Source organism: Symsagittifera roscoffensis, chromosome 5, assembly GCF_963678635.1.
Source record: "Symsagittifera roscoffensis chromosome 5, txSymRosc1.1, whole genome shotgun sequence".
Taxonomy (NCBI): Eukaryota; Metazoa; Xenacoelomorpha; order Acoela; family Convolutidae; genus Symsagittifera; species Symsagittifera roscoffensis.
In genome coordinates this window covers 64922879-64947139 of record NC_087066.1, presented here as the reverse complement: position 1 = coordinate 64947139, position 24261 = coordinate 64922879, and the positions used below count along the sequence as shown (strand labels likewise).

The following is a 24261-nucleotide window of genomic DNA, read 5'->3' as shown; positions in this document are numbered from 1 at the left end:
ACGGTACCGAAGTACAAGAGTGCCGAAAATAAAATTATTGTTCAACAGTGTCGAAAATCATCAATTTTCGGCTCTGTTGAACACTTTTTCATTTTCGGCACTGTTGTTCTTCGGCACCGTTGAAAGCCCCCAATACAACGTGTAGAATGCAAAATAGCCTAAGGTGTTGCCCAAAGCTGTAAATTACTCGAAGTACAACACTAAAAAACTTCAGACAGAATTGTCGAGATAACTTGTGACTTGAACCGGAAAACTCCGCAAGACCACCCGCTTCTGGTGCTGCCAGACGTTTTAAATTTTTGATGCAAATTAATTTTGGATGTTCAAAATGGAAAACCAAAAACAATTAAATTTAAATAAACGACGTGTCTGCTGACTACAGCATTCAACCCAGCTTCCTTGTTCTCGAGTTCATTATATAAATTTGAGGGAATTAGGCCCGGAGATTAATTTCTGAACAACTTGGTGATGTTATATATCAAAATCGGTTTAATGGACTCAAAAAAGTTAAATTGCATACAACCTTTTAAATTATTCTCGAAAATGTTAACCTGCAATTTTTAAATCTTTCTTGTTTCTTATATCCGACAAGAGTTATTTTGTTATCATGCCTGTGCAGCTTGGACTAGCTCTGCGACTGGAGATGTGGCCCTGTCCTTCTGGGGTCCCCTGGATGCCTGGGATGCACCCTGAATCAGTTGGTCCAGAGACACTTTCTTCAGATCCACTCCCAGAATCCTCTCCACTACGCTGTCCACCTGCATATGCAAACAAATTCAAAAACAATATTTGCTCTTCCAATTTTGGTTAAATTGTTCAAGCTACACATTTTATTGTTTTTAAAGCAGACTTTACAAAAAGCTGAGAGGAGTGGGGGACAACAGTTTGGTCCAATCAGTGTTCTTTTTTTAATGTCAGTCTCTGTTAAGCTAATCAGAATTTTGGCACAAGTGACTGTTCCACGTGTAGACTTTTAAGAAGAATCTCAAAGGTGTTTAAAAAGGTCAAAATTCTTAAACTGTTCAAAAAGGGCTCGATTGTCACGAATCAATATTTTTAAACGGTTGACCAATATATCATCTGTCATCTGGTTTGGTTCCTTCGGTCTTATTGGATCCCCCTCACACTAATGACACTCACCAGATGGGGCTCCGTCTGTGCCTCTTTGGGTGCGATGAAGGGTCTCTTGCTGGTGCCATAGTAGAAGTGCACCTGAAGTGCCCCCACCGCCACCCTACCCTGCACTGTCAGCAGGGGCAGAGTGGTGGGCTCATCCTTCAATAGAAACTCCCCCTCATCCTCCCCCTCCCCAAAGTAGTCGGGCAGGTCAACTGTGGGCGGCAGCTGAAAGCAAACCACACATTCAGAAATAATGATTTCACGCGTCTAGGTGTATGTTAATGCAGTTGGCATGTAAGAGAAATCACCTAATATCTTCAGCGTTAAATAAGCTATCTTTTTGTATATTTATCTCATTGTATGGTTATTTTTATGGAAAAATTGTCTCCAAAATTTTTGTCAAATTACTTGGGTATTTTGCTTTATGTCGCCCGTAGGACAAATGAATGTCATTTTGTGAAACCGAAAAAATGGTTGTTTCAATCACCAAATAAAAGAGTTTCCAGTTTGAAATGCAATTTTCATTTACTTAATTTGTTGATAGTTCTTGGTTTACTTCAAACTCTACGGCCTATTAGATTTTGGTGTAAGACTTTTTTTCTGAAAAGTCTTATAGATGGTTACTTAACTAATGTGTGTTTCTTTTAAAAACTTTGCGCTTAGTTGTTAGCATTACAAGTTCAAATTCCACAAACCGAATCCTGAATATCCTCAATTGACAACTGGGCGTGGCACAGAACATCCCCGTCCATTTTCTCTCGAAGACTGAATTCCATCACATCTCTTCTAATTAGACTCTCATCTTCTCCTTTTTTCTTCTTTGTGTCTTTTTCGTCCTTTTTATCTGTCGGCGCTGGGCCCTTATTTGCTATAATGAAAAGAAAAAAATTGCGAATGGAACAAGACTGCTCGAATATTCTGTCTGCAATAACATTTTTTTGTTGAAAAATTAACGCTTGGCTTGCATCAACTCAATTTAGAACCCATTTATCGGCCGCTGGCATGTGTTATAAGAACGCAATATATCGCGAATTAATTATCCCAAATTGATCAAACGAGTAAATATCATACCCCAAAAATTTACGAAAAATAATCACAAATGGAATTTCTTCTTTCATTTGAGCTCCAAAGAACAATATCTTTCAGATGGTATAAAACATTTCCGTCAAAAACGCTGTGTTTGAAGTCGAAATGTGACTGACAAAAATCACCCGCAGCATAAAAATTCCGCTTTTTCTTCAAAATCGTAGTAATATTTTTGGTCTCTTGCTCGCATACTCTGTCTGCACTAACAGTTTTTGGTTGAAAAATTAACGAAATAATCGACAAAAAAGAAAAAAAATGTTTCCCCGTTTTTTCTTTTTAAACCCCACTCGCTGATGTATACCACAAAGGAATATATTTATCGCCTCGTAACATAGTTTTTTTATTGTTCCGAATTTTGAAGAAAGTGAGAATTATTTTTGCATGGGATATTTTTTTTATTCAGATCAATTTTCCCAAAAAATTATTTGCTCATTTGGGGTCTTGTATATTAAACTGACAGTCTGGTCAATCTGAAACGAGTCTTCTAAGCTACTGGTTTTATACTTGGACGCAAGAAATGTAATGCAAGTTTTTTACGCGTGGCAAATTAACCCGCACCGCTTCAAAAAATCGTTCAAAACGAATTGAGACAAGCTAATTAGTCTTATTAATTTCACATACAACTCAAATTTCACCAGTTAACTTTTGATATTATCAGCCTATAATTGACAATTTATCAATTAAGTTTCACAGTTAATGAATTTTTTTTAAATTTCATCAAAGAATAATTCCGTTCTGTTCAGCTATCGGATCTAAAGCATATTCAGAAAAAAACAGTTCTGGATTTTCCCCTGCATCCGATCGTTTCAAAAAATGAAATATTAGGTCTGATTTGAATTAAACCGAAAAAATCGGAACTCATCCATAGCTGAAGCGGAATTGTCTCACAACATTTTGGGGGTCTTTTTAGGTTTTACTCCCACTGAATGGTGAAAAATGAAAATAAAACATTGTTGTCAAAACTGAATTGATTTCCTCTAAAAAGGCAATATTTTAAAAATTGACTAAAACAGTTCACTTTATTAGGTTTTCATCGGATTAGTTTCTCAACTTTTTTAAACTGTTTTTTGAACAACGCTTTCAAAAGCGTGATATAACAGCAAACGCTTGTAAAATTGTAGGTTTGATCATAATTTGATCCTATTTTGTATTAAGACCTAAATTTCAAGTTTACCATAAAGGAGGCATCACCTGAAAAACTCTTATTTTTATACTTTTTGAGAATATACTGTTTTTTTTACTTTGTTTTCTGGGAAAGTAATCTGGAAGTTGACTTTTTAAAAATTTACCCGCACCGGAGATAGATACTAATTTATTTTTTTTAGGTTTTCATTTTCAACCTCCACAAAAATCAAAAATGATTAATTATAATTGATAAGAAATGGATCAAAAAGATTTATCCAAAAAAACCGCATTTTGGGTGATTAAACCGAATTTGAATTATGATGAAATAGAAAAGTTTTTGATAACTTTTGTCTGAAATTATCAAACACAGTGCAGTGTTTTCGAAAACTCAAAAACAGACAGTTGCTTTTGGTTTCTCACAGGTTCCGCGACGAAATCTTGTTTTCACCTTTTTCTTCAACAATTTTTTCCAATCCTTTTTAATCTTTTTCGAGTTCCGCGACGAAATCTTGTTTTCACCTTTTCCTTCAACAATTTTTTCCTATCCTTTTTAATCTTTTTTACAACCGCAGCATAAAAATTCCGCTTTTTCTTCAAAATCGTAGTAATATTTTTGGTCTCTTGCTCGCATACTCTGTCTGCACTAACATTTTTTGGTTGAAAAATTAACGAAATAATCGACAAAAAAGAAAAAAAATGTTTCCCCGTTTTTTCTTTTTAAACCCCACTCGCTGATATATACCACAAAGGAATATATTTATCGCCTCCTAACATAGTTTTTTTATTGTTCCGAATTTTGAAGAAAGTGAGAATTATTTTTGCATGGTATATTTTTTTTATTCAGATCAATTTTTCCCAAAAAATTATTTGCTCATTTGGGGTCTGGTATATTAATCTGACAGTCTGGTCAATTTGAAACGAGTCTTCTAAGCAACTGGTTTTATACTTGGATGCAAGAAATGTAATGCAAGTTTTTTACGCGTGGCAAATTAACCCGCACCGCTTCAAAAAATCGTTCAAAACGAATTGAGACAAGCTAATTAGTCTTATTAATTTCACATACAACTCAAATTTCACCAGTTAACTTTTGATATTATCAGCCTATAATTGACAATTTATCAATTAAGTTCACAGTTAATGAATTTTTTTTAAGTTTCATCAAAGAATAATTCCGTTCTGTTCAGCTATCGGATCTAAAGCATATTCAGAAAAAAAACAGTTCTGGATTTTCCCCTGCATCCGATCGTTTCAAAAAATGAAATATTAGGTCTGATTTGAATTAAACCGAAAAAATCGGAACTCATCCATAGATGAAGCGGAATTGCTTCACAATATTTTGGGCGTCTTTTTAGGTTTTACTCCCACTGAATGGTAAAAAATGAAAATAAAACATTGTTGTCAAAACTGAATTGATTTCCTCTAAGAAAGGCAAGATATTAAAAATTGACTAAAACAGTTCACTTTATTAGGTTTTCATCGGATTAATTTCTCAACTTTTTTAAACTGTTTTTTGAACAACCCTTTCAAAAGCGTGATATAACAGCAAACGCTTGTAAAATTGTAGGTTTGATCATAATTTGATCCTATTTTGTATTAAGAACTAAATTTCAAGTTTACCATAAAGGAGGCATCACCTGAAAAACTCTTATTTTTATACTTTTTGAGAATATACTGTTTTTTTTACTTTGTTTTCTGGGAAAGTAATCTGGAAGTTGACTTTTCAAAAATTTACCCGCACCGGAGATAGATACTAATCTATTTTTTTTAGGTTTTCATTTTCAACCTCCACAAAAATCAAAAATGATTAATTATAATTGATAAGAAATGGATCAAAAAGATTTATCCAAAAAAAACGCATTTTGGGTGATTAAACCGAATTTGAATTATGATGAAATAGAAAAGTTTTTGATAACTTTTGTCTGAAATTATCAAACACAGTGCAGTGTTTTCGAAAACTCAAAAACAGACAGTTGCTTTTGGTTTCTCACAGGTTCCGCGACGAAATCTTGTTTTCACCTTTTTCTTCAACAATTTTTTCCAATCCTTTTTAATCTTTTTCGAGTTCCGCGACGAAATCTTGTTTTCACCTTTTCCTTCAACAATTTTTTCCTATCCTTTTTAATCTTTCTTACAACCGCAGCATAAAAATTCCGCTTTTTCTTCAAAATCGTAGTAATATTTTTGGTCTCTTGCTCGCATACTCTGTCTGCACTAACATTTTTTGGTTGAAAAATTAACGAAATAATCGACAAAAAAGAAAAAAAATGTTTCCCCGTTTTTTCTTTTTAAACCCCACGCGCTGATATATACCACAAAGGAATATATTTATCGCCTCGTAACATAGTTTTTTTATTGTTCCGAATTTTGAAGAAAGTGAGAATTATTTTTGCATGGGATATATTTTTTATTCAGATCAATTTTTCCCAAAAAATTATTTGCTCATTTGGGGTCTGGTATATTAATCTGACAGTCTGGTCAATCTGAAACGAGTCTTCTAAGCAACTGGTTTTATACTTGGATGCAAGAAATGTAATGCAAGTTTTTTACGCGTGGCAAATTAACCCGCACCGCTTCAAAAAATCGTTCAAAACGAATTGAGACAAGCTAATTAGTCTTATTAATTTCACATACAACTCAAATTTCACCAGTTAACTTTTGATATTATCAGCCTATAATTGACAATTTATCAATTAAGTTCACAGTTAATGAATTTTTTTTAAATTTCATCAAAGAATAATTCCGTTCTGTTCAGCTATCGGATCTAAAGCATATTCAGAAAAAAACAGTTCTGGATTTTCCCCTGCATCCGATCGTTTCAAAAAATGAAATATTAGGTCTGATTTGAATTAAACCGAAAAAATCGGAACTCATCCATAGATGAAGCGGAATTGCTTCACAATATTTTGGGGGTCTTTTTAGGTTTTACTCCCACTGAATGGTAAAAAATGAAAATAAAACATTGTTGTCAAAACTGAATTGATTTCCTCTAAGAAAGGCAAGATATTAAAAATTGACTAAAACAGTTCACTTTATTAGGTTTTCATCGGATTAATTTCTCAACTTTTTTAAACTGTTTTTTGAACAACGCTTTCAAAAGCGTGATATAACAGCAAACGCTTGTAAAATTGTAGGTTTGATCATAATTTGATCCTATTTTGTATTAAGAACTAAATTTCAAGTTTACCATAAAGGAGGCATCACCTGAAAAACTCTTATTTTTATACTTTTTGAGAATATACTGTTTTTTTTTACTTTGTTTTCTGGGAAAGTAATCTGGAAGTTGACTTTTTAAAAATTTACCCGCACCGGAGATAGATACTAATCTATTTTTTTTAGGTTTTCATTTTCAACCTCCACAAAAATCAAAAATGATTAATTATAATTGATAAGAAATGGATCAAAAAGATTTATCCAAAAAAAACGCATTTTGGGTGATTAAACCGAATTTGAATTATGATGAAATAGAAAAGTTTTTGATAACTTTTGTCTGAAATTCTCAAACACAGTGCAGTGTTTTTGAAAACTCAAAAACAGACAGTTGCTTTTGGTTTCTCACAGGTTCCGCGACGAAATCTTGTTTTCACCTTTTTCTTCAACAATTTTTTCCAATCCTTTTTAATCTTTTTCGAGTTCCGCGACGAAATCTTGTTTTCACCTTTTCCTTCAACAATTTTTTCCTATCCTTTTTAATCTTTTTTACAACCGCAGCATAAAAATTCCGCTTTTTCTTCAAAATCGTAGTAATATTTTTGGTCTCTTGCTCGCATACTCTGTCTGCACTAACATTTTTTGGTTGAAAAATTAACGAAATAATCGACAAAAAAGAAAAAAAATGTTTCCCCGTTTTTTCTTTTTAAACCCCACTCGCTGATATATACCACAAAGGAATATATTTATCGCCTCGTAACATAGTTTTTTTATTGTTCCGAATTTTGAAGAAAGTGAGAATTATTTTTGCATGGGATATTTTTTTTATTCAGATCAATTTTTCCCAAAAAATTATTTGCTCATTTGGGGTCTGGTATATTAATCTGACAGTCTGGTCAATCTGAAACGAGTCTTCTAAGCAACTGGTTTTATACTTGGATGCAAGAAATGTAATGCAAGTTTTTTACGCGTGGCAAATTAACCCGCACCGCTTCAAAAAATCGTTCAAAACGAATTGAGACAAGCTAATTAGTCTTATTAATTTCACATACAACTCAAATTTCACCAGTTAACTTTTGATATTATCAGCCTATAATTGACAATTTATCAATTAAGTTCACAGTTAATGAATTTTTTTTAAATTTCATCAAAGAATAATTCCGTTCTGTTCAGCTATCGGATCTAAAGCATATTCAGAAAAAAACAGTTCTGGATTTTCCCCTGCATCCGATCGTTTCAAAAAATGAAATATTAGGTCTGATTTGAATTAAACCGAAAAAATCGGAACTCATCCATAGATGAAGCGGAATTGCTTCACAATATTTTGGGGGTCTTTTTAGGTTTTACTCCCACTGAATGGTAAAAAATGAAAATAAAACATTGTTGTCAAAACTGAATTGATTTCCTCTAAGAAAGGCAAGATATTAAAAATTGACTAAAACAGTTCACTTTATTAGGTTTTCATCGGATTAATTTCTCAACTTTTTTAAACTGTTTTTTGAACAACCCTTTCAAAAGCGTGATATAACAGCAAACGCTTGTAAAATTGTAGGTTTGATCATAATTTGATCCTATTTTGTATTAAGAACTAAATTTCAAGTTTACCATAAAGGAGGCATCACCTGAAAAACTCTTATTTTTATACTTTTTGAGAATATACTGTTTTTTTTTACTTTGTTTTCTGGGAAAGTAATCTGGAAGTTGACTTTTTAAAAATTTACCCGCACCGGAGATAGATACTAATCTATTTTTTTTAGGTTTTCATTTTCAACCTCCACAAAAATCAAAAATGATTAATTATAATTGATAAGAAATGGATCAAAAAGATTTATCCAAAAAAAACGCATTTTGGGTGATTAAACCGAATTTGAATTATGATGAAATAGAAAAGTTTTTGATAACTTTTGTCTGAAATTATCAAACACAGTGCAGTGTTTTCGAAAACTCAAAAACAGACAGTTGCTTCTGGTTTCTCACAGGTTCCGCGACGAAATCTTGTTTTCACCTTTTTCTTCAACAATTTTTTCCAATCCTTTTTAATCTTTTTCGAGTTCCGCGACGAAATCTTGTTTTCACCTTTTCCTTCAACAATTTTTTCCTATCCTTTTTAATCTTTTTTACAACCGCAGCATAAAAATTCCGCTTTTTCTTCAAAATCGTAGTAATATTTTTGGTCTCTTGCTCGCATACTCTGTCTGCACTAACATTTTTTGGTTGAAAAATTAACGAAATAATCGACAAAAAAGAAAAAAAATGTTTCCCCGTTTTTTCTTTTTAAACCCCACTCGCTGATATATACCACAAAGGAATATATTTATCGCCTCGTAACATAGTTTTTTTATTGTTCCGAATTTTGAAGAAAGTGAGAATTATTTTTGCATGGGATATTTTTTTTATTCAGATCAATTTTTCACAAAAAATTATTTGCTCATTTGGGGTCTGGTATATTAATCTGACAGTCTGGTCAATCTGAAACGAGTCTTCTAAGCAACTGGTTTTATACTTGGATGCAAGAAATGTAATGCAAGTTTTTTACGCGTGGCAAATTAACCCGCACCGCTTCAAAAAATCGTTCAAAACGAATTGAGACAAGCTAATTAGTCTTATTAATTTCACATACAACTCAAATTTCACCAGTTAACTTTTGATATTATCAGCCTATAATTGACAATTTATCAATTAAGTTCACAGTTAATGAATTTTTTTTAAATTTCATCAAAGAATAATTCCGTTCTGTTCAGCTATCGGATCTAAAGCATATTCAGAAAAAAACAGTTCTGGATTTTCCCCTGCATCCGATCGTTTCAAAAAATGAAATATTAGGTCTGATTTGAATTAAACCGAAAAAATCGGAACTCATCCATAGATGAAGCGGAATTGCTTCACAATATTTTGGGGGTCTTTTTAGGTTTTACTCCCACTGAATGGTAAAAAATGAAAATAAAACATTGTTGTCAAAACTGAATTGATTTCCTCTAAGAAAGGCAAGATATTAAAAATTGACTAAAACAGTTCACTTTATTAGGTTTTCATCGGATTAATTTCTCAACTTTTTTAAACTGTTTTTTGAACAACGCTTTCAAAAGCGTGATATAACAGCAAACGCTTGTAAAATTGTAGGTTTGATCATAATTTGATCCTATTTTGTATTAAGAACTAAATTTCAAGTTTACCATAAAGGAGGCATCACCTGAAAAACTCTTATTTTTATACTTTTTGAGAATGTACTGTTTTTTTTTACTTTGTTTTCTGGGAAAGTAATCTGGAAGTTGACTTTTTAAAAATTTACCCGCACCGGAGATAGATACTAATCTATTTTTTTTAGGTTTTCATTTTCAACCTCCACAAAAATCAAAAATGATTAATTATAATTGATAAGAAATGGATCAAAAAGATTTATCCAAAAAAAACGCATTTTGGGTGATTAAACCGAATTTGAATTATGATGAAATAGAAAAGTTTTTGATAACTTTTGTCTGAAATTATCAAACACAGTGCAGAGTTTTCGAAAACTCAAAAACAGACAGTTGCTTTTGGTTTCTCACAGGTTCCGCGACGAAATCTTGTTTTCACCTTTTTCTTCAACAATTTTTTCCAATCCTTTTTAATCTTTTTCGAGTTCCGCGACGAAATCTTGTTTTCACCTTTTTCTTCAACAATTTTTTCCAATCCTTTTTAATCTTTTTCGAGTTCCGCGACGAAATCTTGTTTTCACCTTTTTCTTCAACAATTTTTTCCAATCCTTTTAAATCTTTTTCGAGTTCCGCGACGAAATCTTGTTTTCACCTTTTTCTTCAACAATTTTTTCCTATCCTTTTTTATCTTTTTTACAACTTCCCATCTAAGTTACATATCTTCTTCTCTCTAAGTCCCCCCTCCCATGTTTACCATCCCCCTTTAAGTCAAACACAACCCCCTCTTCCCTCTTCCACAGGGTGGGGAGTGGGGAGGTGACTGGTTATTGAACGTAGCACCCAACCACTTTAGTATCCCCCATTTTACCCCTCCCCCACGTCAACCAACTTCTGCCGCGTGTCTCCCCCCACGTGGGGGTATCAAACTAGTGGGGGAGCGGGTAAAAACATGAGTATGGGGATTGTGATTTTAGGCTAGGATGAAGGAGAGAATACCCTATTGATATCTTATCATAGGAGTAATTGATTTAAAAATATTTGCAAAAAAAAAGATATATGCAAGAAAAGGTACTCGGAATAGGATCTGAGAATAAACGGAATACATCTATATTAGTACCCCCCTCCCACTTTGAAGAGAAAGTTATATCATCAACAAAATTAATAATCGAAAATTATTAAATGGTTGATTTAACTAATTTTGTAGCCCATTAAAATACAAAGTGTTCTCAATTTTAAAAAAAATTGCACTTTGGGCATTTGTATGAACTGCATTTTGTCACATAATTAAGTTTGAGAACTATGATTATATCGGCAAAAATTTAACCCAAATAATCAATTTTCATTACCAATCTAACCTTGAAAATGGGTTATTAGGGAATTTTCATCAATGATTTTCAACACTCAAAAATCCATTATAATCAATTCTAGTCGATTATAATACAATTTTATTTTTTACTACAAAATAATCGATTTTTTTTATTCATAAAATCCACAAAAATTGATAATTTTTTTTGTAACTGCGAAGTTTTTACACTTCATCCACGTGTACCCCTTTACCCCAACTGCCATGCCCCCACCACATTCTATTCCAAATCCCCCGCCACACCGCATTTCATACAACCTCCCCTCCTCACCCCCCCAGGTGGTGGGGGTAATTGGGTGGTGGGGGGTAAGATCTTGGGGGGGGGTAAACTGGGGAGTTCAACCTGAAGGAGGGTGGTGGCTTAACGGGGGGCTTAACATGTGATGAGGTAACGAGGAATGTAAATTGGGGGAAAAACAAAAAATTAGAAAAGGGGATAGGTTGAAAACAAAATATTAGTTTTCTAATTTTTAAAAATAAAACGTGCTGTAAATCAAAAGCAACAAATGAAAAATACTAACTGATATGTGAAAAAACTAAAAGATAATCCATTTTTAATCAATTATAATTGATTATTTTTGAGGAGACTGACAACAAAAAAAACACAATCAAGATAATCCATTATTATCCATGAAACTTCCTATGGGGATACATTTTGGGTGAGGACATTCTACAGTAGGCCACTTAAGGGGTAGATTGTACGATTGATCTGAAATTTTTTTACGCGACTACGAGACAGGTTGCTGTCGAAATTTAGAAAACTGTTTTTTTCCGACTTTGGCAGACTGACACAATATTTGTACTCTGGGTATATATATATATATATATCCAATTATATCATTCAAAAAGTACTGTTCTCTTAAGCTCGAATTTAAAAAAGTATTTTTTCTGTAATAATTTTTTGCTAATTTATGTGGGTTTAAAGTTGCCCATTTGGCCAATTTGTGACAGTCAACGCGCCAATATGTTTCGTATTAGCAACGCTTAAGCAGAGATTGAGTCTGTCTTAGAAATAGTTCAATTATGAGTTGAAGCATGCTATTGGTCCATTCAAAACGTAGCTTTACGCAATATATATAATTTCCTTACTTAATATAGCGTGTAGGTCATCTTTTTCAAAAAACTAGAAAAAAAAGTGTTTTTCTTTTTTTTTGAAAATTTCATCACTTTTTAAAACAAACACCACCATTGACCTAAGAAGGCAGTCAGAACGTTCAGGGCTTCGCCATGCTACGATCAGTCTGTTTTTGTTTCAGTGAGAAAATGGCGAATATCAACATTGCATAGGATGAATCCGAATCAACACGAGTTGAGTTGATAAAGACAATTCTGAACGATTTCTGTCAAATAATAAAAGATTTCAACGTTTTGCATGGCAAATATCGTGATTGCTTATGACAAATTTATACAAAATTGCTCGTATCAGGGCGAAGCCCTGAATGTTCCGACTGCCTTTTAAGGTTTATGGAGCAGTAGTAACATAAAAAAATTGTAAGTAATAATACAATGTGAAAAAACTTTTTTCCAAAATTTGAAATTTTATTATCAAATCATCTTCCCACACGCCATTTAAAGTACAAAAGAATAGATTTTGCTCATTGGAACAAATTAATTATGGCAAATAAGCTTCTTTCAACCAGTTTGGACCGATTTCTAAGACGGATTACGTCTCCGCTGACGCGTTAATAGCGCGAAATATATCGCGCGTTAATTGTCCCAAATTGGCCAAAATGGCAATCTTTAAACCCCCACAACTTTACAAAAAATGATGAAGGTGAAATATCTTTTCAAATTTGAGATCAAGACAACAATACTTTTTGAATGATATAAAAAATTTTGTCAAAAATGGTTAGCTAAAAAGTCGAAATTTGTCTGAAGAAACACCCCGAGCACAAATATTCCGTTACTTTCGTATCGAAAGTCGGAACAATTAGCTTCAGTCTTAATAGTTTCCACCAATCGACGTGACTGGAATCTTCTAAAAGTTTTCAGTCGAATCGGTATCCGATATGTATGCTTCGGTCGCGCCCGTCGCGGATGCCTTCTTCCTCAGAGATTCAACCCCCGAACGAAACGAAGGGTCCCCGCTTTGAAACTAACTTAAGACCGACCGATCTTAAAATGTTCCGACCTTAAAATTTTTCTAAAGGCGGCGCCTTGTCTGCCATTTTATACTAGTTTTGAGGGGAGCGCGCGCCAAAAAAAAACGTCTATTTTGGCCCGTGTTTTCAAAAAATTGCCTGCGGCTCAGGAAACTTTGCCAAAATAGGGTCTTTATAATGATTTTACAGAAACTCCAAAAATCAATTTGACCTGAGAATACTGGAATTTGGTCGCAATAGTCTGGACACAAAACCAGAGACTCGAGAAGGGTTGTCAGAATTCCGAAAAAAAAACAAGAAAAACCTTAAAATTTTGAAGAAAAATCTAAGTTTCTAAGTTAAGAATTTTCTATTGAAGGCTCAACTTAGTCGTCGCCTACTAATCCATAGTCAGTTTTCAATGGGCATACGTAGACTTCTTTGCAAAAATGGAACCATTTTGTGAGGCAAAAGTTCCGACTATAACTTTTATAGATTTGGTTGTAACTGTAGGCGATTGGGGAATATACTCACTTTTCTCCCAGTCCCTCCCGAAGTCCAGCAGATCCTCCTCCTCTTCCTCTTCCAGGGGCCACCTCACCATTTCCAGGGCAGCCGGAACTGCTGGAGTGTGCCCATTTGTGGAGTCTCTCTCCGAATGAGCAGATTGTTCCGACCGATTGTTGTCCCCAGTGGCTCCTAAAGAGCCTTGACTCACACCACTTTTTGGCCGTTCTCTGCCTGCAAGTAAGCCAAAAATCTGTTCACAACAAAAAAATCAAGCCTAAAAGTGTACAAAAAAAGTTGTTCACAACAAAAAAATCAAGCCTAAAAGTGTACAAAAAAAGTTGTTCACAACAAAAAAAATCAGCCTAAAATGTTACAAAAAAGTTGTCCATAACAAGAAAAGAATTTAGATAGCTTGAAAATCTAAAAGAAGTGAAAATCTTGAACAAAAAAATCTAAAAGAAGTGAAAAAAAAACCATTTAGTAATTGAGAAATATCTCTAGTTGCTTGTTGCTACAAAAGATTCTAGTTTTCAAAAGGAGGTAAGTTTTATTTACAAGAAATGGGAGTTTGTCATTTTGATGAAAAATTTTGTGGCATTTCTAATAAGGTTTGAAGAAAAGGGTGCACTTTTGACCTTACTGAGTATTTGTTCGACCAGTTCGCTGCTGAAGTTGTGAATCTTCCCCCCAAACTGGATGTTGAGAAATACGGTCTCTCTCTTGGCGAACCCAGCCCCCTCCACCTTCATCACTCTGGCACACAGGAATCGGTCGGTCAGTTGCTCATTCGTCCAAGTGCTCGCTTCTTCTGTCTCGATCGGAGGTCTCACATATCCAGACTTTCTGGAGCTCTGAAGAATCACTTTTTTAATAATTTCATTTGGAAGTTTTGAATGTTTTTATTTTTTATTGATAAGACAGTGGGCCATTTTCTCCGCACTGGCTATTTTAGCTGATATAGCTTTCATCAATACATATAAAAATCAATGACTTCATCAGACGCACTTTTTATAACCACTGATGGATATTAGAAGATTCTCACCCCTGATTTTTTGCCCTTTCTCTTCACGCCGTATTCATCTTCCTAAAAGACAAACTCAAGGTTAACCATCAGAAAGTTTCATTGAACAAAAAGTTAGAAAAATGAATATAATCAGCCTAAGCTTTATATTAATCCTAAATTGAATATAATCAAACCTAAATAACCCTGCACAGTTTATAAATAATGTTAAAAAATTTGAAAATAAATTTAAACATTGTATTAACAGTCCGCATTTTGACTGTTTTTTCACTTATTTTTTACTTTCTTACTTATTTTTGGAGAATTTCGTTTTCCCAACGGTTATTTTATAGATAAATTTAAGCAAATGAATAGATTTGCGAAATTTACCTACATGATCTGAAAAGTTGTAATAACAGTTTTTATAACGTTTTACAAATTTTATCGGAAAAGCTTTGATAAAACAACTCGCCTCTCCGCTGTCTTCGTTCCCACTCCCCTCCCCTGCCTCTCCATCACTGCCCCCCTCATCCTCACTGCCCTCCCCCTCCCCCTCACCCTCCCCGTCTTCATCGGAGTCCTCCATGCCCTCCATCCCCAATGCGGCCGACTTCTGCAGAGAGAAGGAGTTGCTGAACTGTAGGGTGGGGGTGCGGTCTCTGTCCCCCTCTCGGTCTATGCCGTCCAGATAGCTCTGAAGGTACTCGAATCTAGAACCACAGATAAAAATTACTCACTTGCTGTTCATTTTTAATTGACCGAAATTCTAGAAAAAGTCAACACCGTAGAAAAAATTAGAATTTTGAGCAGTGTACGAATTATGATTAGTTAGGAGTTTTCTCTTTACCAATCTGACCTTTTTTCATAAAATTACTTTTCCCCCCTTCCCCCCCTCTCCTGTGATGGACACTTACCCCTGTTCTGCCTTGTGCTGGAAGTGGGTGAATCGGAACTTCCACCTCCTTCCGTGGCCTCTCTTCCCACTCACCCGACAGTACAACTTCTCCCAGTGCGACAGAGTCTTCCACGTCTCAAACTGCTCCATCTGAAACAGAACATTATCATGATTTTTGAAAATCAAAAGATCCTTCCGACATTGACCATAATAAACGAAAAGTCGTATAAGTTCACGTCTCAAACTGAAGCTACATCTGAAGCAGAATTTCTGCTCCTATTTTTAAAGAAAAATAGAAATATTGGCGCTAGCGATGGGTTTTAGCCAGACAAACTTCAATAATTGCAACGGTAGTTTTTGATGGAACAAAAAGAAAAGAAAACATTTTTTTGCTTTTTATAAAAAAATATTAACTCAAAAAATGATTGTGTTCGAAACCTTATATGCTACTAGTTTCTCGATGTCGTTCTAGTACTCTTGTTATGAGTCATGCGTATAATATCTTGTGTTTTGCACACCTGGTCGGCAGTGAGTTGGAGTCTCCTGAGAGCGACGTCCAACATGCGCTTCTTCTGGTCATACTGGCTGTGCAGCTTCTTCAGGGCCTCACTTTTCAGGTGCCACGGCTGGGCATAGTTCCTCACCAGTCTGGTCAGTTCATTGATGGGTACCCGCAGGTCACTGTACCTACACACACACAGGGGAGGTTATCGTTACGAGGTACCATGAGGGAGCGGGGATGGTACCGCAACAACTCGCAAGGGGGGGGGGGGTTGCGAGCTGTTTTTTGTTGCGAGTTGTCGTGTTACGGGAGGGGGGGGGGGGGGGGGGGATAGTTGAAGAGATCTCACACGCAACTATATTAGTTTTTGTATGATATTCTCATACGATGGTAGGTTTGAAAATGGACCAAATGGTCTAAGTACGTTTCTCTAGATTTGAAACTGACATGTTTATTGCTTCAACAAAAATTTCGTTTTTTAAATTCTAAGCCTGAAAAGAACTTATTGTTTTCATTCGTAAAACGATTATTCGTTTACTGCGAATAATAAACTTAAGATTTAGATTCCGAACAGTATATAAAACGTTTATATTTAGTAAATTTGATTAACAGATTATTATAGTTTACAAAAAAATACTTTCGCTACGATTCAGCAACAATGCTGGCTAATGCTATTCCGTTGATAGCACAACAGAAGTTGGAGTCGCGTCACAAAAACAATAATTTTGTACGAAAAGGTTCAAATTGTTTATGCAAAAATATCTTCTGAAAAAGTACAGGTTTGTGCTGATAGCTTTAATCAACTCACGATCTGAGCATGCGTGAGCTCTTGAGGGCCATGTTGGCCTGCACGGAGGGAGGAAGATCTCGGCTCATCAAGCCATCTTTTGCACTCATAACTTCCTAAATTGAAATTGGGTTTGATCATTAGTTGCACAACACGTTTTTCATTAAATTTCTCAGTGACAAAGAGGTTTGAAATTATCTTGAGATACAATTGCGGATTTAGGGGGGGGGGGGGGGGGGGCGTCTATCGGACGCTTCTTTCCTTCAGGGTCTCGACCCCCTGCCGCCCGAAAGGGTCCCCCCTTTGTACTATTTTGAGATATTAATTTTTGGTTGACTGACCTTAAAATTTTACTAAAGGCGCCTTTGGCGCCAATCTATACTAATTTTGAGGGAGGAGCGCGCGCCGAAAAAACGCGAACTTTTGGTCGACATTTTCCAAAAAATGCCTTAAAAAAGTCTTTTTTGGCCTTTTTTTTAATAATTTGCCTGCGCGCAGAAAATTTGGTCAAATTAGGGTCTTTAAAGTGGCTTGGGAGAGCTCAGAAAATCAATTTGGTTGACCTAAAAACAAAAGGTCGACAAAATTTTCAAATTTTTTTTGAAAATCCGCCCCCCCCCCCCTCGAGAAATTCTTAGATCCGCGCCTGTTGAGATATATTACAAATTAAAGAACTGGAAGAATTGTGCATTATTTAAAATAATGACTCTGAAAATCAAAATTTCATACTTTTTTCTCAATAATGAAAAAAGTGTTTTTTTTTCTCAAAAGTGTTCAGCTGGGCTTAGAATCGAATTCAAAGCTTGGAAAAGTTTTTGAAAGATGTATGTTATACTTTGAAATACAAGATAAGGGAGAGAGAACCTTGGTTAGGGTGGTTATGCAGCCGAACTCCTTATTCACTTAGAGACAGGGGGTGGGGTGGCCAGGATGTCTATATCAAAATTGCACCCAAAAATTTGATTTGAATTGGTTGGATATTGGTTGCTGTCACGGACTTAGGTAATTTTGGCCATTCAAAAGAAAGAATTTTCGGTGGTAGACAGCTAGCACTATTAACGTAGTGACTTTTCTTTCATATAGTTGTGTATTTTTCTGTACGGGTAAAGACAGGGGGAGGGGGGGGTCCTTGCAGTAGGTTATGTGTGTATTAAGTGTATAGACATACTTCAATGGATGAGTTGAGAGTGGAGTAGTTGGATATGAGGTTGTCACACAGTCCTGTGAACTGGTTGTACGTCTGCTCCTCCTTCATCCGCTTCAACTGCTTCATCTACACACATGAACACATCACATAATAGCACATATGGCATACAAAACATGGTGAGAATAGCATCCGTTAAATCAACATAGCCACCTGTTGATTTGGGGGGGGGAGATGCTTTCCACCACTCAGGGATTCGACCCACAGTCGACCCAAAGGCCCCCCCCTTCGTACTATCTTGAGATATCGATTTTTAGCTGACTGACCTCAAAATTTTTCTAAAGACGCCTCTGGCGCCAAATTATTCTAATTTTGAGAGGGGAGTGCGCGCAGAAAAACGCGATTGTTTCGGTCAAAATTCTCCAAAAAGTTCCTAATACACCTTTTTGGCCTGTTTTTTTTTCAAAAATTTACCTGCGGCGCAGAAAATTTGGTCTAAATATGGTCTTTATAATGATTTATTTTCAGAGAGCTCAGAAAATCAATTTGGTCGTCTAAAAAAATGGTCGGCAAAAGCATTACAGGCCAAACTTTGCACTGGATAGGCGCACAATTTTGTGTCTGTATGTTCCTGGATCCCAGAGACATGTATTTAAACATGTTAAAACTTTGCCGGAACGATCCAAAAAATGAAAGAACAAAAGAAGAACAAAGGGAACGTCCTTGTTGCGGAATCCACTTACAATTCTCAAAATGCACAGTTTGGCCTCGTAATAAGCCTCGAATGCTAATAGAAGTCAAATTAATTTGACGCCAAATGTTTTTTGGTTCATTTTTTTGCTGTTTTTTCAACTTTTACCGGAACATTCTGCCGGTCAAATATGTCCACAAATCTGCTGGAACAATAAGTTGCATTTTTTGGCACCACTTCAAGTACGTTATACGATGGCCCGAAAAACTTTCCGAAAAAAATTTCAAAACGACAGGTACATGGTCATTTTTGGGTATTAAAGGCACTGTGTTTCTAGGCCCTTATTTTCACATATTCACGACTGCTCACAGCAGCAGTTACGTAACAAAAACAATTCCCTTGCAGTTTTGAGTTCTGACAAAGGATAGACTCTCAATGGGCATAACTTATGCCTTTTGTCTAACCTCTCCATTGTTATGCTTGCATTTGTTGATTTTAAATACATGGTTTTATGATTTCAATTATGGTTGGTTTGTTTTGAGACCTCAAATTTCCAACTCACCCTTGCTTTCTCTTCCATTTCATCGACATCATCCTCTTCTAGTTTCTTGAAACCCCCTTCCCCTGCGCCTGTCTGCTCCTCTGTTGCATCCTCCCCTGCCACAAATGAAACCTGAAACAAGATTTTCTATGACTTCTAGATTTTCTAAAACAAGAACCCAGGTGTTCGATATCCCATTGAAAAACAAAAAACGTCAAAATCAGCCGTGAATCAGCGGCAGCCATCCACAAAAGAAATATTTTTCGTAGCCTCAACTATCATCTGCAAAGAAAAACAAAAAAGGCAGTCGGAACATTCAGAGCTTCGTAGGGATACAAGCAACTTTGTTTTGATGTTTTGAAAAGTGGGTGGATACAGATCAATTTATTTGCTTAGATCGTTCTGTTTGTTTCATCAACTCATTTTTCTTGGAAAAAACTATTTCGTAATATTTAATTCATATTTTTAACGAGGTATTTAAGCACAACTTTGTTTGCTGATTTTCCAGCAGAGAGCAAGTTATCAATCGTACAATTCGGTATTTTTATAAGTAGATCGACCTATTCGGTATTTTTAAAAGTTTCAAAAGATTAAAATTATTTTGGCAAATCAATACCTCAATTTCTTTTTTTCTCTGCTTAGATTGTTTGATCAATCACAACTCAACATGTCACTCATATATCAGCAGTAGTTTCGTTCTTTCCACCGGTTCACAACAACTAATCACGTAAATCTCGTCTCTGCTTTAATAAAAAGTTCTATTGCCCAAACTTTTTTCTCTTAATTCTCCAAAATTTTGGGGCCACATTCAGAACCCAAGTTTTGCAAAGCAGAAGTATAATCCCCAGTCTTGACACAAAAAATGGCTGTGGTGCGTGGTGAGCTCATCATCGGAGGAGAGCTTAAAAAGTTAATTAAGCTTGCTTGGATCGCTTTGTTTGCTTCACAAACTCAATTTTCTAACAAAAAATGATTAAGTAATAATAAATTGAAATTTTATATTAAAAAAACAAGACAATTGACTTAAAACAAGCTTTTTGACTTCTTGAAACAATGTGAAACACATTTTTTGAACTTTACATAGCGCGTTGAAGGAAGAGTTTCAGTTCTCTTTTAACTTTTTCTTTCAAAATTTTATCAATTTTTAACGATTGTTCGAAATCAGTTAACCTTCTCGTGCAAAATTTTGTGTTCGCCATATCTTAGTTTTATTATATATTATCTTAACTTAACTTCTCTATAATGTGAGTTTAAGTTGTCATATTTCTATTGAAGCCTTTTGAAAAATTTGAAAGAAGAAAATCAGGAAAGTTTTTGTTCCGACATTTTAAGAAAAGACGAAATACTTTTGCGCTGAGCGATTTTTTTTAGAGAAATTTCAAATTTTTTGTTGCCTATTTTAATTCGGATTTTAACATTATCTGAAAAGTATTGACGTCCATAGCTCGAGTATTTTAATCTATTTTAAGTGCGATCATCTTGGTACCGTTACGGGAGCTTTAAAAACCTTTTGGCTTATGTGAGATAATTAACGCGGGATATATTTTGTGCTATTAACCCATGTATATCTTTGAACTTTAGATAGCGGGTGGAAACAAGAGTTTAAAACACGCTCCGCAAAATTTTTAATTGTGAATTTTTTTGTTGAATATTTATCAATTTTCAAGTTTCAAGAAGATTTGATTCAAAAATATCTATTTGATGCATCCTAAAGCGCGAACGGAACCAGCAGATTTTTTCAATGATACGAGCAATCATTTTTCTTGTTTTGAGAAGCTAATAAAATACAGTCAGCTAACTTAACTTTACCTAAAAGTTGATTCTGTAAGAGATTTGTGAAACAAAAATTCTTTTTTAATGGAAAACTCAAGAAAAACTATTAACATGTTCATAAGCTAAAAAACATAAGAGTGCAGCTTATGAATGTTTTTTTTTTGCATGCAAAGCTCTGAGATTACATCAATAGTCTTATTTTATTTTTTGAAAGAAAGATTTTTCAGATTAAAAAAACTTAAGGTGATAAAAAAAATTAAGGAATCGAAATTTTGTTATCGTTTTTCTTGGATCCCAAAACGATGAAAATTTTTGCATGAATAAGAAGGTTTCCTTCAGAAAGAAAATATATTTTTTTGTTCTTAGCTTTTGGATTTTAAAAAAGGCCTATATAAACCTCGCTGTAAAAACAAGGAGTTCTTTGCATTTGGATTAATCCGTATTCAATCTAGGTTGAAATCATCAAACACCCTATCATCTTTTTAAGTTTGAAATGGTGACATCACTTGCTAGTGGAATGTAAATTTAGATATTAATATTTTTCTTTACGCGATAATTTGCAAATCGGAAAATACCGAAAAATTAGGTTTGTTGGTTGGAAGAGATATTCATTCGCAGTTTATTTGCTTAGTTTTTGAGCAAAAAAGAACAATTATTTAGTGAATTATGGGCTCTTCTTGATTTTTCTTGTGCTTCAATAAATCAAGAAACTGATAAGCGATGGTTTCTTGAATATTTTTAATTCAATTTTCAATAAAATGGGCCAAACTTTCCGACATTTGACTCTGCTTAGATATGTTTGACAGTACAGTAAGCCTTGTTTCGGCTGCTTTCATTTTATTTTCAAAACTATGCCTGCAGACCTCATAGAGTTATGTCAGGGTTAAGCTTCAAAATATCACGTGAGTCAAATGTAAAACTATAATTCATGTTTGAAGGTGATCCTGTAGCCCATGAATGACCAAAAAAAGCATAAATTTATTTTCCTCATTAGGTTGCCCAATGACTAAAGCATTGATTTTTGCTTTTTATTTTGCTACAAAATTATTAAGCACAACTAAAATATATAGTAATATCATTACGAGGCCAAAATTTGCACAGAGAAAAGTCGTTAAACATGTTCCAAACTGTTAGTGGATTCAACTTAAAAAGTTTTCAGTGGATTCCGATTACAAATAGCTGCAACGTAAATTTCGTCGGCATATTGATTTTGCTGCGGATTCAGCAACGAGCGAATATGAGTAGTTATCCCGGATTCCGCAAATGTAAGTCGATTCCGCAAATGCAAGTGGATTCCTCAAATTTATGCGGATTCCGGTCACAATTTGCGACAGCTGAAGTTTACTAAACACATATATTTACAGCTAAATTTGTTAACAGATTCCACAAACTGGTTCTGAATTCCACACATTCTGAATTCCGCCAGTTTTTGGAGCAATTTTGAGCAATACAGTGTTTTATATATTTGGCCGTGGAATCCAAAACAGCAGAGATGATAAAAAAAATGGCAATGTTGCGGATTCCGCGACAAATCTGATTTTTGCCTGTTGCGAAAATTCACAATTCACAAAATGCACATTTTCGCCTCGTAATGATTCATTGAGTTTTTTATTTTGTGACGATTTTAACCTATGGTTTGCAGTTATTACACCTCTTCTAGTGACTGCAGCTTTATGAATCACACAAACGGAGCTATTTTTTTTAAAATTGCGCGACGTTATTTTGACACAGTGCGACTTTCGGGACTTCGCGGATTCTTTTTTTTTATCTATGCCTCGTTATTGCGCGACTTTATATTTCAAATTGAGATTTTCAGATGCGCGACCATTTTTGTCCCGGGTCAAAATTTGTTCCGCTTGTTGTTTTTGTTTCACGGAGGGTGCTTAATGTCCCAGTAGACGGGGTTGGATGAGCCCAATTTACTATAATATGGGTTTCATTGTGTCCTTTTTTTATTATAACTCGGGGAACAATTACACATATTGGTCGCATTCAGCCTCGTCTCATAGGAATATGTTGGGAAAAATTTTGACCCGATAACACTTTCTCTTACCTGTTTTTGCAGATCTCCACCGAGAGTTTCGTTTTGGTCCCCAATCGCTGAGCCCCCCTCTTCTGTGGCCATGATTGCCTGCTCTGACCTGGCCTGCTGCCTCTCGGGACTGGGACTGACAGCTGTTTCTATATCCCTGTCTCCTGGCTTCACCCCGTCCATCTCAGCTCACCAGAAATTGATATAAGATGGATCGTATAGGGGGAAAAAGTTTGGAAGCTGGTTAACAGAGATCACGCCTGATTAAAACGTGCAATTATAGTTGAAGAACAGTACCAATTTGACAAAAAGTGGTTGAAGAAATTGGCCCCAACTCAGAAGTTATGGGGCACTTGGAGCTTCTCGTCGCCTTTCTCAAATATATTTTTCAGAACCCAGTTAAAAAACTATGTGAAACAGGCAGAAAACCAACAAAAAACGACATAATAACTACACTAGAATCAAATTAAAAAGGCATGAGAAAATAAAAATTAATAAAACTCAAGTTTGGTCACATAATCCGACAATTCACGAAAAATACGACGTGGTATAAAATACTCTCTGTTCGTTCAATTAAATTGTAAAATTTATGCGTTTTGGATTAACGAAAAAATATTTATGCTCTGCACGTGCAGTTATGTTTATATGTTTCAAAGCAGTTATTGTAGTTTGAGTGGACTTTGTTTATAGTAATAATTAAAGTAAAAAAAAATAATGCCGTTTTTTCCTGTATATCAATCTGGGAATCGTTACATTCTAAAACGATCTTCAGGTTTCCTTCCGAGCCAAACTATGTTCTGTTTTTCACCATTCCGACCTATCCGTGTACAGTTTTCAAAATAATCCGACATTTCTTTTCATTGCTTACTTGATCGTGAGGCAACAAATTGTGACAAAAGACTATTTTAGCCAGCGAGAAACCATAACTGGCGACGGTTTGAAACAGAGACGTTTCGCTCTTTTCCCAAGGTCTCAAAACTAAGATCTCTTTTATGTTTAGAAAAGTTTCTGAAGTCTCGATACTTATAAAGTGTTTTTTTTTACCATATATACTTTCGTTGCATTCAAAAAAATCTAGACATATGAATAGCTGAATAGATCGAACTAGCAACGATCTTAAGATTTTTTGATAAAGCTGAATATCTAAAATTAACTCGCAGAAAACATTCATTTTTGCAGATTCGAAAAACAGTGGCAGCCTCATTTCAAAGAAAACTGTTCCGCAAATACAAAATTTGCTTCAACCAAAATTGGTTCCTTGAAACTTAATTTAGAAAAACGCGAATATAATTTTTACATCAGACATGAAGTTGATTTATCTGAAAAATTTT

General features: G+C 34.9%; 1 protein-coding gene across 1 annotated transcript in view; it reads right to left on the bottom strand.

The window, feature by feature from the left end:
* The window catches only part of LOC134846831 (uncharacterized), a 49269-nt gene extending 25742 nt beyond the window's left edge, over nucleotides 1–23527 (bottom strand). The window contains exons 1-13 of the mRNA XM_063864227.1: nucleotides 22952–23527; nucleotides 19147–19257; nucleotides 17918–18022; nucleotides 16771–16865; nucleotides 15979–16147; nucleotides 15480–15610; nucleotides 15038–15275; nucleotides 14608–14649; nucleotides 14206–14416; nucleotides 13590–13796; nucleotides 1815–1987; nucleotides 1141–1344; nucleotides 612–758 (exon numbers count right to left, since the gene is read on the bottom strand). Of these exons, the coding sequence (XP_063720297.1) occupies nucleotides 612–758; nucleotides 1141–1344; nucleotides 1815–1987; nucleotides 13590–13796; nucleotides 14206–14416; nucleotides 14608–14649; nucleotides 15038–15275; nucleotides 15480–15610; nucleotides 15979–16147; nucleotides 16771–16865; nucleotides 17918–18022; nucleotides 19147–19257; nucleotides 22952–23113 (1995 nt within the window). The 5' untranslated portion in view covers nucleotides 23114–23527. The remainder of the gene's footprint in view (nucleotides 1–611; nucleotides 759–1140; nucleotides 1345–1814; nucleotides 1988–13589; nucleotides 13797–14205; nucleotides 14417–14607; nucleotides 14650–15037; nucleotides 15276–15479; nucleotides 15611–15978; nucleotides 16148–16770; nucleotides 16866–17917; nucleotides 18023–19146; nucleotides 19258–22951) is intronic.
* Between the last annotated feature and the right edge of the window lie 734 nt (nucleotides 23528–24261).